The sequence below is a fragment of the Maniola hyperantus genome, chromosome 20, assembly GCF_902806685.2.
Source record: "Maniola hyperantus chromosome 20, iAphHyp1.2, whole genome shotgun sequence".
Taxonomy (NCBI): Eukaryota; Metazoa; Arthropoda; class Insecta; order Lepidoptera; family Nymphalidae; genus Maniola; species Maniola hyperantus.
Window position 1 is genome coordinate 11,542,236 of NC_048555.1, and position 16,429 is coordinate 11,558,664.

General features: G+C 37.6%; 1 protein-coding gene across 1 annotated transcript; it reads right to left on the reverse strand.

Moving 5' to 3' along the window:
• Positions 1-758: 758 nt before the first annotated feature.
• On the reverse strand, positions 759-15,290 carry LOC117992021 (endocuticle structural glycoprotein SgAbd-2-like). The gene is made up of 5 exons (XM_069505477.1): positions 15,257-15,290; positions 14,383-14,593; positions 5,094-5,267; positions 1,915-2,124; positions 759-1,043 (listed from the first exon to the last, which is right to left on the reverse strand). The coding sequence occupies exons 1-5, from the start codon at positions 15,263-15,265 to the stop codon at positions 988-990; spliced, it is 660 nt and encodes a 219-aa protein (XP_069361578.1). The 5' UTR covers positions 15,266-15,290; the 3' UTR covers positions 759-987.
• Positions 15,291-16,429: the final 1,139 nt, after the last annotated feature.

Genomic DNA, 16,429 nt, shown 5'->3' on the forward strand with positions numbered 1-16,429 from the left:
TTGAGATCTCAGTCACCATTTTAGCTCTTAGCTATTTTAGGATTTTAGTCCTTAATTTAAAGTTGAACCGTACTTCTAACACACAGAGCTAAAATGGCAAGCGAGATCTCAAAATGTACGCACTATACCTAAAGCTGTTAACCGTACAAACGGCCGAAATTGATAAATTCTATCTTTCATCTTTCACCTTCAACGTTTGTATAAAAAACCATACAACTTTCTTTCTTTATTTATTTGCATTCATGTCTTACATCATAACATATATAATATTACAATATTACAACATGAAGCCCCGTCAGGGCATTGCTCTTTTGATCAATAACAGACCTTACCGAGTAACTTATCAGTAGACTGATTAATTAATAGGTACCTAGTTAGGTAGGTAGTTAATTTTTAATCAAAATGGCATACAGAGCGAGCAATAATTAATCTATGCAAAAAGGTTTAAAAAATTGTAAAAAAATATTATAAAGATGACAACTGTCAGCTTGCATTGGCCGGACCAGGCCGGACCTCTTGTGGCGCCCTCTGAGATCAGTTTTGCCTGTGGAATAAGGGGATTCCTATTGGCAGCGATCATAATGGATTGGAGATAGTCTACGTGATACCTACAGGAACCAAAAGATCTGCATATCCTCAAATGAAGAAGAAGTAGAACAATGGTAGGTAATTCAAAAAATTTGCAAAAACCCCCGAAAGCTGCGGTTCGTGCTTGTCTGTCTTTTTCAGCCCACACATTAAAGCGCCTAAAATCCACTATTTTGTTTTTTTTTTTTAAATTTTGTACCCAGTGACACACGCGGCGAATCTAATTACGTAAAATTGGTTGAGCCGTTTAGTAGTGTCAAGCGGACATAGATACATACACACATACATTAATAGGTCATACACATAACCCTCGGAACTTTGTCGCAGTGGGGTAAAAGGGTTTGCTTCGTGTGATTTGGTGGGATATCGATAACGATTGGCGAAGAACCTTGATAGTAGTTAATACCCCGTTGCATCAGCATCATAGCTGCTCTTCTGACTGTCGTAACCTGAAACTGAGAGAAGAAATATTTAATCCTCCATACATCCTCCATCCATTCTCCATCCATCCTCCATCCATCCTCCATTCATCCTCTATCCATCCTCCATCCATCCTCCGTCCATCCTCCATCCATGCTCCATCCATCCTCCATGGTACAGTGGCGAGCGCTGTGGTCTAATAATTTAAAAAAAAACTATTCTGGTCTGCTGAGAGGCCTTGGATATGGTCAGTTACTATCCTACCGACAAAGATATGCCTCTTAGGAGTTTAACGTTCCGATGTCATCCGATCCGAATCCGACAAAACTCAGATTAAATCCGATTGTCGATTTATCACTCCGTCTGTTTCGACGGATGACGTTCCTTCTGTATTTTGCGTCCATAAGTAGGTATAACGGCTCGGATTTGAACCGCCAAAGCGCAAGCATTTTGAGGATGATAATCTCATTTTCTTTATTAGTAAATTGCATCCGTGCGAAGTTGGGGTGGATCGCTGGTTTGTAATATTAGTATGGATATACATAAGGCTCGTCAATTCCTCAGTGCCTGAAGACGAAAGTCTTTAACCAGTGTGATCCGCAGGAGAACCAAGGTCACTGACATAGCCCAAACTATTAGCAAGCTGAAGTGGCAGTGGGCAGGTCATGCCTGTCGTAGAGGCGATGGCCGTTGGAGCCGGAAAGTCCTCGAGTGGACACCGCGTACAAGCAAGCGCAGTGTGGGACGCCCTCCAGCACGATGGACCGACGATATAAAGAGGCTGGCGGGAAGTGGCTGGATGAGAAAGCTGAGGACCGGGTGGGGTGGCGCTCTTTAGGGAAGCCCTTTGTCCAACAGTGGACGTCCACAGGCTGATGATGATGATGATGATGACATAAGGCTTACCATCACCACCAGCGGCCGTCAATTGCAAACTCTTCAAGATCTCCTCAGGAATGGGTGGTGGGGTCGGCAGGTGGTCGCCACTGGGGTGGAAGCCATTCTCATCAGCAGTATAGGTGACGGTGTACGTCTGTCCATCATCCCCGATGTAGGAGAACGAGCCTGTCACTGCTAGGGAGCCTTCTTCGGGTTGAGCACCGGGGAGGATGCGACCTGCAAAATATAAAAAGTTTTTGAAGCGCAGCTTCTTCACGGACCCTTGGGATGGGCCTAACTTTAAAAAAATTCAACAAATTTGAATACGAATGATCAAATTATTGATGAAGAAATCATTAGGAAAACCAGAGTGACCGACATAGCTCAACAGGTGGCGAGGCCGAAGAGGCAATGGGCAGGGCACATAGTTCGACAAAACCGGCCAAGTGCGAGTCAGGCTCGCGCAACGAGGGTTCCGTACTACAGCCGTATTTTTTCGACATTTTGCGCGATAATTCAAAAACTATGAGGCATAAAAAATAAATGAAAATCTGTTTTAGGATGCACAGGTGAAGACCTTTCATATGATACCCTACTTGATATAGTTATATTACTTGAAAATTGAAAATACGACTTAATTATTAATTCATGACCACAATTTTTTTTGTGTGATGTTACCACTAACCACAATTTACAGGTTTTCAAATTTTTCCCCGAATGTCTGCTAAAAGACCTACCTACCTGCTAAATTTCATGATTCTAGGTTAACGGGAAGTACCCTGTAGGTTTCTTGACAGACCGACAGACAGACAACAAAGTGATCCTATAAGAGTTCCGGTTTTCCCTTTGAGGTACGGAACCCTAAAAACGATAGACGTTCGGTCCCAAAGTGCTGTAATAAACAGCTAAGTATGTGACTTTTGGAAGGCATATTGGCTGAAGAATCGATCGTGCAGTAAAATAGATCTAAGTTTAAGTTAAAATCGAAGGGAACTGTATCCATTTTAAATGATAAATTCGTTCATGATAGAGTAACGATGTAAACTTTGGCTAAAGTTCAAGTTGCCGGAGATCGAAGTAATAAACTCGATTGAATTTACGTTTAAATGCTATAGTGACATTTTTCACTAATAGGTATGGGTCTTGGACTGAAGTTTATGGGGTTAGAATGAATAATTTAAAAAAAAATGATTTCATTTATTTTTAACGTCACGGCGTTCATGGTAAAAACACAGTACAGCGTGCTGTACCAAAGCTGAATTTTATTATTTTAATCTTCCTAATCTTCACGAAATGTTTTTTTAAAGTTACATTGAATTTTATCGTTTTTTTTTGCGCCAGTTTTACGATAGCAACTACAAATACCTATAAAAAATAAGTTGTAACAGGGAAACAGCACCAAGACCTGGAGCCGCAGCAGAAACAGCTGAAAACGGCAAGTGGCGCAACTCGGCGCAAGTAGGTATGCCTCTCTTATCGAGAGTTACATTTTTGTTCCGTTTGCCGTGGAGACCCTGGGGCAATGGAGTATTAGTGCTAAAAAATATTTTACGATACAATGTGGCTAATTCCGTCGTACACAACCTCTAAACTAAACTAAAATGGCACACCTTAGTCTATTGCTATCCCTTTCATAATGTTGCTTTCGGAAAAGGATAGCACTAGATTTAGACCTGTTAATTCAGTTAATATTAGAGATTGTGTATAAGAGAATCGGCCCTAGTATTTACCTATACTAAGTGGCTAGTCCCACTAAATTCTATGAAACTTGCTTTGTTTGTAACACCTTTGTTAACCTCCATATTTTTTAGCACATAAAAGTCGATTGATTGATTTATGAACGCGCGTCTCTAGCTATTTCCCCATCGCAGGGTATCTTAACCAGGTTCCCTGACAATTCACTGCATAAGTACATTGCGTTAGGAAAGCTCTCAATCATCATTACATTATGTAACAGATTCATGTGTAGATAGGCGATGCGAGAGATTGATTTGCAATGAAACACTTGAGTGCAAACCTTTGACACACATTGTGTAAGGGATTAACCCGGATTCATGGATTTATTGAATAAATGTACTTGAAATGTTTATTTAGTTTAAACTAATGTTAATATTTTTAAATGTATCTAATGGATACTTAGGTATAGTAAATCTAAGCTTTTAAATAAACAAGAGTTACTAGAGTTGAAGTTGATGTGTCAAACAAAATTGTGTCGAACCTGATCGTTTGGAATCCGCTCGGAACTAGTCAGGTATCATCATCATCATCAACCCATTGCTGGCTGTACTGAGTACAGGTCTCCTGTCAGAAAGAATGAGAAGGGCTTAGGCCATAGTCTACCACACTGGCCCATATATAACTCCGAAAACTTAGTGGTGTGTGCCGGGAATCGAACCCCCGAACTTCCGAATCGAAGGCTGACGTCTTTACCACTAGGGTATCACCGCTCGTATATACACTGACAAAAACGTGACTTTCAGCCATGGCTTCTTATCATGCTAATTATTTTGGGCTGAATACGTCATATAGATAACTAGCTTATGCTCGCGACTTCGTCCGCGTGGACTACACAAATTTCAGACCCCTATTTCACCCCCTTAGGGGTTGAATTTTCAAAAATCCTTTCTTAGCGGATGCCTACGTCATAATAGCTATCTGCATGCCAAATTTCAGCCCGATCCGTCCAGTAGTTTGAGCTGTGGGTTGATAGATCAGTCAGTCAGTCAATCAGTCACCTTTTCCTTTTATATATTTAGATTACGGTCAAGCTAGCTCGCTCATATTATGTACTAGCTTAGCTATAGTTAATGGGTATGTTGCTAGCAGTGGCGTGCACAGGAGTTCAAGCCAGGGTATGCATTTAGGTATGAACTTATTACACGGCAGGTTAAAATGAAAAATAAGCATTGATTTATTGCAATGAGGGTAAGCAGTGCGTTTATGCCTCTATGAGCTGCACGCCACTGGTTGCTAGTGTTGACAGATAATTGCTAATTCCAGTGCTTTCATACAAAAACTTAATCGAATGTAGGAAGTGATAATTTTAATCGAGATTTGTGGCGTAACTAGAGAAACTAGGTAGGTATTTATTAGTTATTACTAACAATAATAATATTATGTATATATTAACATGCATATATATGCATGTATGTAACAAATAACAATAGGAATATGGTAATAACATGCATATAAGAAATAACACTTACCATCTTGTTCAGCCTTAGTGCCATCACTGGTTTCATATGCGTAGTGCCATCCTTTGTCGTCGATTTCGTTTTCGTATCTCAAGATCTGAGCTTGACCGGCGTAGTTCTGGGCCTGACTGTCGTAGTTCTGGCCCTGGCTTTCGTAGTTCGTGGACTGACTTCCGAAGTTTTGGTCTTAAGTCAAAAGTCAATGGTTTCTTACAACAATAATTATTGTAACTTATTAATAATATTATGTGAGAATATATTGTTTTATTTCATCATCATCAACCAATAGACGTCCACTGCTGGACATAGGTCTCTTGTAGGGACTTCCACACGCCACGGTCTTGCGCCGCCTGGATCCAGCGGCTCCCTGCGACTTGTCTGATATCGTCCGTCCACCTAGTGGGGGGGTCTTCCAACGCTGCGTGTTCCGGTGCGAGGTCGCTCTTCCAGCACCTTGGGACCCCAAGGTCTATCGGTTGTACGTATTATTTAAGAGACGAAATTTGTTGTTCGGTTAAAAGTTAATAAGATTTTTTTAACCGTATTTTATCCGTATACTATATAACATACTGTATACTTAAAACACCATTCATTAAAATCTACATGAAAATTTAACTATTTCATATAGGACAAAATGTATCTTATAGGTATGCTATGAGTACGTCTGTACAGTACGCGGCCGAAAGTAATGTACATCGATCTTTAGAAGGAGACTAGTATTTTGCTCGCTGCTCGAGCTGCTAAAGCAGCTCTCGAGGTCTATAATCGCCATTTTGAACAATTTTAAAAAGGTACATTTTATATGAAAAAATAAATTCCGCCATTTTGAATTTTTTTTCAAGTCAACGAATAGACCTTTGGATCCTGATCATCTCTTGCCAAGAAACCACTCTTCCATCTGTCATACCCTCCGAGATGGACGACGATGAAATTTGTATGGCGGCCATCTTTTTTTCGGAATTTTGAATTTTTTTTTAAATTTTTGGCAATTGGATGAGGTTTCAAATGACATTTGGTCGAGCACCTCCCACCTATCTTCAATACCTTGAGCGTGCCCTTCACCCGCCTCCGAAATCCTCAATCATCAGCTATCTCCATGTGTTGCCCTAAAGGAATCTTTGTCTTCTATATGAAACTATAAGTAAAAAAAAAAAGTTTCATACAAAATTTTACAGGAGGAAATTTTTTGAATATCTCGGCCGCCATCTTGTTTTTCCAATTTTTTTTACTTTTTCTAAAAATCGTTTGCTAATATCTTTATTAGTTGCAAGTTGTAACGAAATCGGTTGGAAAACAAAAAAGTTACAAAAGTCAGGTCGGCCGCCATCTTGTTTTTCTGAAATGTCATAATTTTTCCCTACTCGAATCCCACTCCTGAACATATGTCCCATACATTATTATATCATTTTCTGTCTCTTTCTAGGAGAACAATTATGTCAATGAGTGAGTCGGCGGAAAAAATAAATTCCGCCATTTTGAATTTTTTTTTCAAGTCATCAAATAGACCTTCAGATCCTGATCATCTTTTGCCAAGAAACCACTCTTCCATCTTTCATACCCTCCGAGATGGACGCCGATGAAATTTGTATGGCGGCCATCTTTTTTTTGCAATTTTGAATTTTTTTTCAAATTTTTGGCAATTGGATGGGGTTTCGAATGACATTTGCTCGAGCACCTCCCACCTATCTTCAATACCTTGAGCGTGCCCTTCACCCGTCTCCGAAATCCTCAATCATCAGCTCCCTCCATATGTTGCCCTTAAGGAATCTTTGTCTTCTATATGAAACCATAAGTGAAAAAAAAAAGTTTCATACAAAATTTTACAGGAGGAAATTTTTTGAAAATCTCGGCCGCCATCTTGTTTTTCCAATTTTTTTTACATTTCTTAAAAATCGTTTGCTAATATCTTCAATTGTTGCAAGTTGTAACAAAATCGGTTGGAAAACAAAAAAGTTACAAAAGTCAGGTCGGCCGCCATCTTGTTTTTCTGAAATGTCATAATTTTTCCCTAGTCGAATCCCACTTCTGAACATATCTCTCATACATTATTATATCATTTTCCATCTCTTTCTAGGAGAACAATTATGTCAATGAGTCAGTCAGTGAGTGAGTGGTAATTGAGCTATATATAGTATAATAACTAGTATTTTGCTCGCTGCTCGAGCTGCTAAAGCAGCTCTCGAGGTCTATAATGGCCATTTTGAATAATAAAAAATTTTGTATGAAAAAATAAATTCCGCCATTTTGAATTTTTTTTCCATCCAACGAGTAGACCTTCGGACCCTGATCATCTCTTGCCAAGAAACCACTCTTCCATCTGTCATACCCTCCGAGATGGACGCCGATGAAATTTGTATGGCGGCCATCTTTTTTTCGGAATTTTAAATTTTTTTTCCAATTTTTGGCAATTGGATGAGGTTTCGAATGACATTTGGTCGAGCACCTCCCACCTATCTTCGATACCTAAAGCGTGCCCTTCACCCGTCTCCGAAATCCTCAATCATCAGCTCCCTCCATATGTTACCCTAAAAGAATCTTTGTCTTCTATATGAAACCATAAGTGAAAAAAAAAAGTTTCATACAAAATTTTACAGGAGGAAATTTTTTGATAATCTCGGCCGCCATCTTGTTTTTTCAATTTTTTACACTTTTTCTAAAAATCGTTTGCTAATATCTTCAATTGTTGCAAGTTGTAACAAAATCGGTTGGAAAACAAAAAAGTTACAAAAGTCAGGTCGGCCGCCATCTTGTTTTTCTGAAATGTCATAATTTTTCCCTACTCGAATCCCACTTCTGAACATATCTCCCATACATTATTATATCATTTTCTATCTCTTTCTAGGAGAACAATTATGTCAATCAGTGAGTCAGTGAGTCAGTGAGTGGTAATTGAGCTATATATAGTATAACTAGTATTTTGCTCGCTGCTCGAGCTGCTAAAGCAGCTCTCGAGGTCTATAATCGCAATTTTGAATAATAAAAAAATTTGTATGAAAAAATAAATTCCGCCATTTTGAATTTTTTTTCAAGTCATCGAATAGACCTTAGGATCCTGATCATCTCTTGCCAAAAAACCACTCTTCCATCTGTCATACCCTCCGAGATGGACGCCGATGAAATTTGTATGGCGGCCATCTTTTTTTCGGAATTTAGAATTTTTTTTCAAATTTTTGGTAATTGGACGAGGTTTCGAATGACATTTGGTCGAGCACCTCCCACCTATCTTCAATACCTTGAGCGTGCCCTTCACCCGTCTCCGAAATCCTCAATCATCTGCTCCCTCCATATGTTGCCCTAAAGGAATCTTTGTCTTCTATATGAAACCACAAGTGAAAAAAAAAAGTTTCATACAAAATTTTACAGGAGGGAATTTTTTGAAAATCTCGGCCGCCATCTTGTTTTTCAAATTTTTTTCACTTTTTCTAAAAACCGTTTACTAATATCTTCAATTGTTGCAAGTTGTAACAAAATCGGTTGGAAAACAAAAAAGTTACAAAAGTCAGGTCGGCCGCCATCTTGTTTTTCTGAAATGTCATAATTTTTCCCTACTCGAATCCCACTTCTGAACATATCTCCCATACATTATAATATCATTTTCTGTCTCTTTCTAGGAGAACAATTATGTCAATGAGTCAGTCAGTGAGTGAGTGGTAATTGAGCTATATATAGTATAACTAGTATTTAGCTCGCTGCTCGAGCTGCTAAAGCAGCTCTCGAGGTCTATAATGGCCATTTTGAACAATTTAAAAAAAGTTTTAAATTTTGTATGAAAAAATAAATTCCGCCATTTTGAATTTTTTTTCACCCATCGAGTAGACCTTGGGATCCTGATCATCTCTTGCCAAGAAACCACTCTTCCATCTTTCATACCCTCCGAGATGGACGCCGATGAAATTTGTATGGCGGCCATCTTTTTTTCGGAATTTTAAAAAAAAATTCAAATTTTTGGCAATTGGATGAGGTTTCGAATGACATTTGGTCGAGCACCTCCCACCTATCTTCGATACCTCAAGCGTGCCCTTCACCCGTCTCCGAAATCCTCAATCATCAGCTCCCTCCATATGTTGCCCTAAAGGAATCTTTGTCTTCTATATGAAACCACAAGTGAAAAAAAAAAGTTTCATACAAAATTTTACAGGAGGAAATTTTTTGAAAATCTCGGCCGCCATCTTGTTTTTACAATTTTTTACACTTTTTCTAAAAATCGTTTGCTAATATCTTCAATTGTTGCAAGTTGTAACAAAATCGGTTGGAAAACAAAAAAGTTACAACCGTCAGGTCGGCCGCCATCTTGTTTTTCTGAAATGTCATAATTTTTCCCTACTCGAATCCCACTCCTGAACATATCTCCCATACATTATTATATCATTTTCTGTCTCTTTCTAGGAGAACAATTATGTCAATGAGTGAGTCGGCGGAAAAAATAAATTCCGCCATTTTGAATTTTTTTTCAAGTCATCAAATAGACCTTCAGATCCTGATCATCTTTTGCCAAGAAACCACTCTTCCATCTTTCATACCCTCCGAGATGGACGCCGATGAAATTTGTATGGCGGCCATCTTTTTTTCGGAATTTTAAAAAAAAATTCAAATTTTTGGCAATTGGATGAGGTTTCGAATGACATTTGGTCGAGCACCTCCCACCTATCTTCGATACCTAAAGCGTGCCCTTCACCCGTCTCCGAAATCCTCAATCATCAGCTCCCTCCATATGTTGCCCTAAAGGAATCTTTGTCTTCTATATGAAACCACAAGTGAAAAAAAAAAGTTTCATACAAAATTTTACAGGAGGAAATTTTTTGAAAATCTCGGCCGCCATCTTGTTTTTCCAATTTTTTTCACATTTTCTAAAAATCGTTTGTTAATATTTAAAATAACTGCAAGTTGTAACAAAATCGGTTGGAAAACAAAAAAGTTACAAAAGTCAGGTCGGCCGCCATCTTGTTTTTCTGAAATGTCATAATTTTTCCCTACTCGAATCCCACTTCTGAACATATCTCCCATACATTATTATATCATTTTCTATCTCTTTCTAGGAGAACAATTATGTCAATCAGTGAGTGAGTGGTAATTGAGCTATATATAGTATAACTAGTATTTTGCTCGCTGCTCGAGCTGCTAAAGCAGCTCTCGAGGTCTATAATGGCCATTTGAATAATAAAAATTTTTGTATGAAAAAAAAAAAATCCGCCATTTTGAATTTTTTTTCAATCCATCGAGTAGACCTTCGGATCCTGATCATGTCTTGCCAAGAAACCACTCTTCCATCTTTCATACCCTCCGAGATGGACGCTGATGAAATTTGTATGGCGGCCATCTTTTTTTCGGAATTTTAAATTTTTTTTCAAATTTTTGGCAATTGGACGAGGTTTCGAATGACATTTGGTCGAGCACCTCCCACCTATCTTCAATACCTTGAGCGTGCCCTTCACCCGTCTCCGAAATCCTCAATCATCAGCTCCGTCCATATGTTGCCCTAAAGAAATCTTTGTCTTCTATATGAAACCATAAGTGAAAAAAAAAAGTTTCATACAAAATTTTACAGGAGGAAATTTTTTGAAAATCTCGGCCGCCATCTTGTTTTTCCAATTTTTTTCACTTTTTCTAAAAATCGTTTACTAACATCTTCAATTGTTGCAAGTTGTAACAAAATCGGTTGGAAAACAAAAAAGTTACAAAAGTCAGGTCGGCCGCCATCTTGTTTTCTGAAATGTCATAATTTTTCCCTAGTCGAATCCCACTTCTGAACATATCTCCCATACATTATTATATCATTTTCTATCTCTTTCTAGGAGAACAATTATGTCAATCAGTGAGTGAGTGGTAATTGAGCTATATATAGTATAATAACTAGTATTTTGTTCGCTGCTCGAGCTGCTAAAGCAGCTCTCGAGGTCTATAATCGCCATTTTGAACAATTTTAAAAAAGTCATAAATTTTGTATGAAAAAAAAAATCCGCCATTTTGAATTTTTTTTCAAGTCATCAAATAGACCTTTAGATCCTGATCATCTCTTGCCAAGAAACCACTCTTCCATCTTTCATACCCTCCGAGATGGACGCCGATGAAATTTGTATGGCGGCCATCTTTTTTTCCACAATTTTGAATTTTTTTTCAAATTTTTGGCAATTGGATGAGGTTTCGAATGACATTTGGTCGAGCACCTCCCACCTATCTTCGATACCTCGAGCGTGCCCTTCACCCGTCTCCGAAATCCTCAATCATCAGCTCTCTACATATGTTGCCCTAAAGGAATCTTTGTCTTCTATATGAAACCATAAGTGAAAAAAAAAAGTTTCATACAAAATTTTACAGGAGGAAATTTTTTGAAAATCTCGGCCGCCATCTTGTTTTTCTAATTTTTTACACTTTTTCTAAAAATCGTTTGCTAATGTCTAAAATAACTGCAAGTTTAAACAAAATCGGTTGGAAAACAAAAAAGATACAAAAGTCAGGTCGGCCGCCATCTTGTTTTTCTGAAATGTCATAATTTTTCCCTACTCGAATCCCACTTCTGAACATATCTCCCATACATTATTATATCATTTTCTATCTCTTTCTAGGAGAACAATTATGTCAATCAGTGAGTGAGTGGTAATTGAGCTATATATAGTATAACTAGTATTTAGCTCGCTGCTCGAGCTGCTAAAGCAGCTCTCGAGGTCTATAATGGCCATTTTGAACAATTTAAAAAAAGTTTTAAATTTTGTATGAAAAAATAAATTCCGCCATTTTGAATTTTTTTTCACCCATCGAGTAGACCTTGGGATCCTGATCATCTCTTGCCAAGAAACCACTCTTCCATCTTTCATACCCTCCGAGATGGACGCCGATGAAATTTGTATGGCGGCCATCTTTTTTTCGGAATTTTAAAAAAAAATTCAAATTTTTGGCAATTGGATGAGGTTTCGAATGACATTTGGTCGAGCACCTCCCACCTATCTTCGATACCTCAAGCGTGCCCTTCACCCGTCTCCGAAATCCTCAATCATCAGCTCCCTCCATATGTTGCCCTAAAGGAATCTTTGTCTTCTATATGAAACCACAAGTGAAAAAAAAAAGTTTCATACAAAATTTTACAGGAGGAAATTTTTTGAAAATCTCGGCCGCCATCTTGTTTTTACAATTTTTTACACTTTTTCTAAAAATCGTTTGCTAATATCTTCAATTGTTGCAAGTTGTAACAAAATCGGTTGGAAAACAAAAAAGTTACAACCGTCAGGTCGGCCGCCATCTTGTTTTTCTGAAATGTCATAATTTTTCCCTACTCGAATCCCACTCCTGAACATATCTCCCATACATTATTATATCATTTTCTGTCTCTTTCTAGGAGAACAATTATGTCAATGAGTGAGTCGGCGGAAAAAAATAAATTCCGCCATTTTGAATTTTTTTTCAAGTCATCAAATAGACCTTCAGATCCTGATCATCTTTTGCCAAGAAACCACTCTTCCATCTTTCATACCCTCCGAGATGGACGCCGATGAAATTTGTATGGCGGCCATCTTTTTTTCGGAATTTTAAAAAAAAATTCAAATTTTTGGCAATTGGATGAGGTTTCGAATGACATTTGGTCGAGCACCTCCCACCTATCTTCGATACCTAAAGCGTGCCCTTCACCCGTCTCCGAAATCCTCAATCATCAGCTCCCTCCATATGTTGCCCTAAAGGAATCTTTGTCTTCTATATGAAACCACAAGTGAAAAAAAAAAGTTTCATACAAAATTTTACAGGAGGAAATTTTTTGAAAATCTCGGCCGCCATCTTGTTTTTCCAATTTTTTTCACATTTTCTAAAAATCGTTTACTAATATCTTCAATTGTTGCAAGTTGTAACAAAATCGGTTGGAAAACAAAAAAGTTACAACCGTCAGGTCGGCCGCCATCTTGTTTTTCTGAAATGTCATAATTTTTCCCTACTCGAATCCCACTCCTGAACATATCTCCCATACATTATTATATCATTTTCTGTCTCTTTCTAGGAGAACAATTATGTCAATGAGTGAGTCGGCGGAAAAAATAAATTCCGCCATTTTGAATTTTTTTTCAAGTCATCAAATAGACCTTCAGATCCTGATCATCTTTTGCCAAGAAACCACTCTTCCATCTTTCATACCCTCCGAGATGGACGCCGATGAAATTTGTATGGCGGCCATCTTTTTTTCGGAATTTTAAAAAAAAATTCAAATTTTTGGCAATTGGATGAGGTTTCGAATGACATTTGGTCGAGCACCTCCCACCTATCTTCGATACCTAAAGCGTGCCCTTCACCCGTCTCCGAAATCCTCAATCATCAGCTCCCTCCATATGTTGCCCTAAAGGAATCTTTGTCTTCTATATGAAACCACAAGTGAAAAAAAAAAGTTTCATACAAAATTTTACAGGAGGAAATTTTTTGAAAATCTCGGCCGCCATCTTGTTTTTCCAATTTTTTTCACATTTTCTAAAAATTGTTTACTAATATCTTCAATTGTTGCAAGTTGTAACAAAATCGGTTGGAAAACAAAAAAGTTACAAAAGTCAGGTCGGCCGCCATCTTGTTTTTCTGAAATGTCATAATTTTTCCCTACTCGAATCCCACTTCTGAACATATCTCCCATACATTATTATATCATTTTCTATCTCTTTCTAGGAGAACAATTATGTCAATCAGTGAGTGAGTGGTAATTGAGCTATATATAGTATAACTAGCTTATGCTCGCAACTTCGTCCGCGTCGACTACTAAAATTTTAAACCCCTATTTCACCCCCTTAGGGTTTGAATTTTCAAAAATCATTTCTTAGCAGATGCCTACGTCATAATAGCCATCTGAATGTTAAATTTCAGCCCGATCACGATCTACTGTCCAGTAGTTTGAGCTGTGCGTTAATAGATCAGTCAGTCAGTCACATTTTCCTTTTATATATTTAGATTGAGAGAACAATTTATTGTTATTAGATGTCTCAAATAAATGGGTGAACAATAAACACTGCAAGATCGAAGAGCAATTTATTTGCCATAAATTACCGTATATAATATAATAGCAGATTTGTAGAGCGTTGTCCCTGTCGTTGAGACCGACAAAACGTCATATAGGTAGGACAGAGACAACGCTCTACGAAGCCGAAATGTCATTCTAAAGGCCGATGTACATTACTTTCTAGTAGCTCTACCTCCAGTTCGAAAAGCAGATTCTATTAAGATGAGCTGACAAGAAACTCAGCAGTTGCTCTTTTTAAATCATTAATGATCACTGATAATGATTATATTGATAATATTTGAAATGGTCTGAATCTTTTAGTTTATGGAAAATAGTTCTTACCTTGACTGGCATAGTTCTGAGTTTGACTAGGGTAGTTCTTGGCCTGACCGGCGTAGTTCTTGGCCTGAGTGACGTAAGGGCCTGAGTCTGAGGTGTCTGCTCGTAGGGGCGTTTGGAGGCCTGTGTTTATACTATTGGCTCCCTTGTTTGGTGGTAGGTAGGTGTCTAGCCGTGCTGCTGTTGCTATTGAAGCGACTGTTAGAGTGATTAGCTTGAAAGAAAATACAGACATTAATGATAGTTTTCTCTCTTTTACACGTTTGCGCGCACATTTTGCACCATAAATCAAAACATTATGCATAAAAAATAAATAAATATCTGCCTTATGTACAGGTAAAGCCCTTTCATATGAAATCCCACTTGATATAATTATCTTACTTTGAAAATTGAAAATACTAATTATTTTTTCATGAACACATTTTAATATTTTTTTAATGATGTAACCACAAATTCACGGTTTTTTTTCTTTACTTGTGCTATAAGATCTACCTACCTGCCAAATTTCATGATTCTAGGTCAACGGGAAGTACCTTAACGGTTTTCTTGACAGACACGACAGACAGACAGACAACGAAGTTAAACGAAATAAGGTTTCCTTTTTTTTCATTTTGTGGTACGGAAACCTAAAAATCACGTCATTGCTCCGCTACGGCGTGATTGAAGGACAAATCAACAAACCACGAACAAACACACTTCAGAATTTATATACAGATTCTCACACACAGATTAGGGTTGACGCACACTGGTAGATTCTTTTGGCGATTCAAAGGCACTTGGAAAAGTTTACTTGAATAAAAAAATGTATCTAATTCCATTTCATATTAAAATCAAAAGCTAACCATAACTAAGTAATCCAATAAAAATGAATACTAACTATTTGCATGACTGGATTGACCACTGATATGGTTGTTATGAGACAGTGAAATGATGGCTGCTGGAGTTTCCACTGCCGTTTTATACTGAGACTGATAACAGCATTCGAATCTCAGATCCCTTCACGTTTAGCGTCGATAGAGATTATTTTACAACTCATAAGTTTAGTTATAATTGAAGAGTTGGTGGTAATTTTTGATAAAGCTATAAGTAAGTCGAAAGTCTATCAAGTAGGACTTACTTAGTGATGTGATTATTTAACAAAAACACGACTGATCTACCAAAAATCCAACTAAAAAGATACATTTTTCACATTCAAAAATGGCGCTATACAGTAGCAAAAAAGTATATTTTTTTTCAAAAGTTTATAGCCACTGTCATTTGAGATGATATAAGAGTTCTAACAATACCACATAAACCCAAATCTGTCAAGGCATTTAGAAGTTACGGTGGGATAAAGAAACTCACATTTATACTATAATTATATACCTACATCAGCCCTGAACCATAACACTCTTTTTTGAGCAGTCGTGTAAAGCTAAATTGTATGTATTTTTACATGATTGTCCAATAAATCTGCTTATTTCAAAACTGAATTTTTGTTTAGATCGAGGTCCTTTCTTTCTTTCTTCTATCTGGTCGTCTGTTGTGGGTGCATTACTAGATTGAGATGATTTGGAACGTTCAATTTAGGCACATGCTAGATGTATTTATTCAATGATAAGTTGCAGAGATTATTATTTCATTATGAATCCTCCTGCATAATAATTTGATTATCAAATTTTGGATGAGCGTCCGTATATATGTGCAGTTTTTTCACATAACATCAGGTGACCCGCCTGCTCGTTTGCTCGCTATCTTTATTTAAAAAAAAAGTTAGCATAGGACGAAGAATATGACAATCATTTGATTTCTTTTGATTTGATTTGATTTGATTTGATTTGATTTGATTTGATTTTGATTTCAGTCTCAAAGTCTTGCCACCAGTTCTCTGCCTATAATGATCTGGCTTGGAAGTTATTCGCAAACGCGTGCAATGATATTAATTGGTGTATTTAGTCCGGCGTGCCAGGTGTGACATTGGGTGAAGAAGCTTCAAACGATTCGTTGCATGGTGCAATTATGTTTTTGTAATTCAAGCAATAGAAACAGTGATAGCCTATTGGTTAGGACG

Excerpts from the sequence above, each read along its gene's own strand:
- LOC117992021 (XM_069505477.1), bottom strand. Across the intron at positions 5,268-14,382 it reads TCAGAACTATGCCAGTCAAG|ACCAAAACTTCGGAAGTCAG; the intron begins GTAAGAACTATT and ends TTTTGACTTAAG. Across the intron at positions 1,044-1,914 it reads GACGGCCGCTGGTGGTGATG|TTTCAGGTTACGACAGTCAG; the intron begins GTAAGCCTTATG and ends TTCTTCTCTCAG.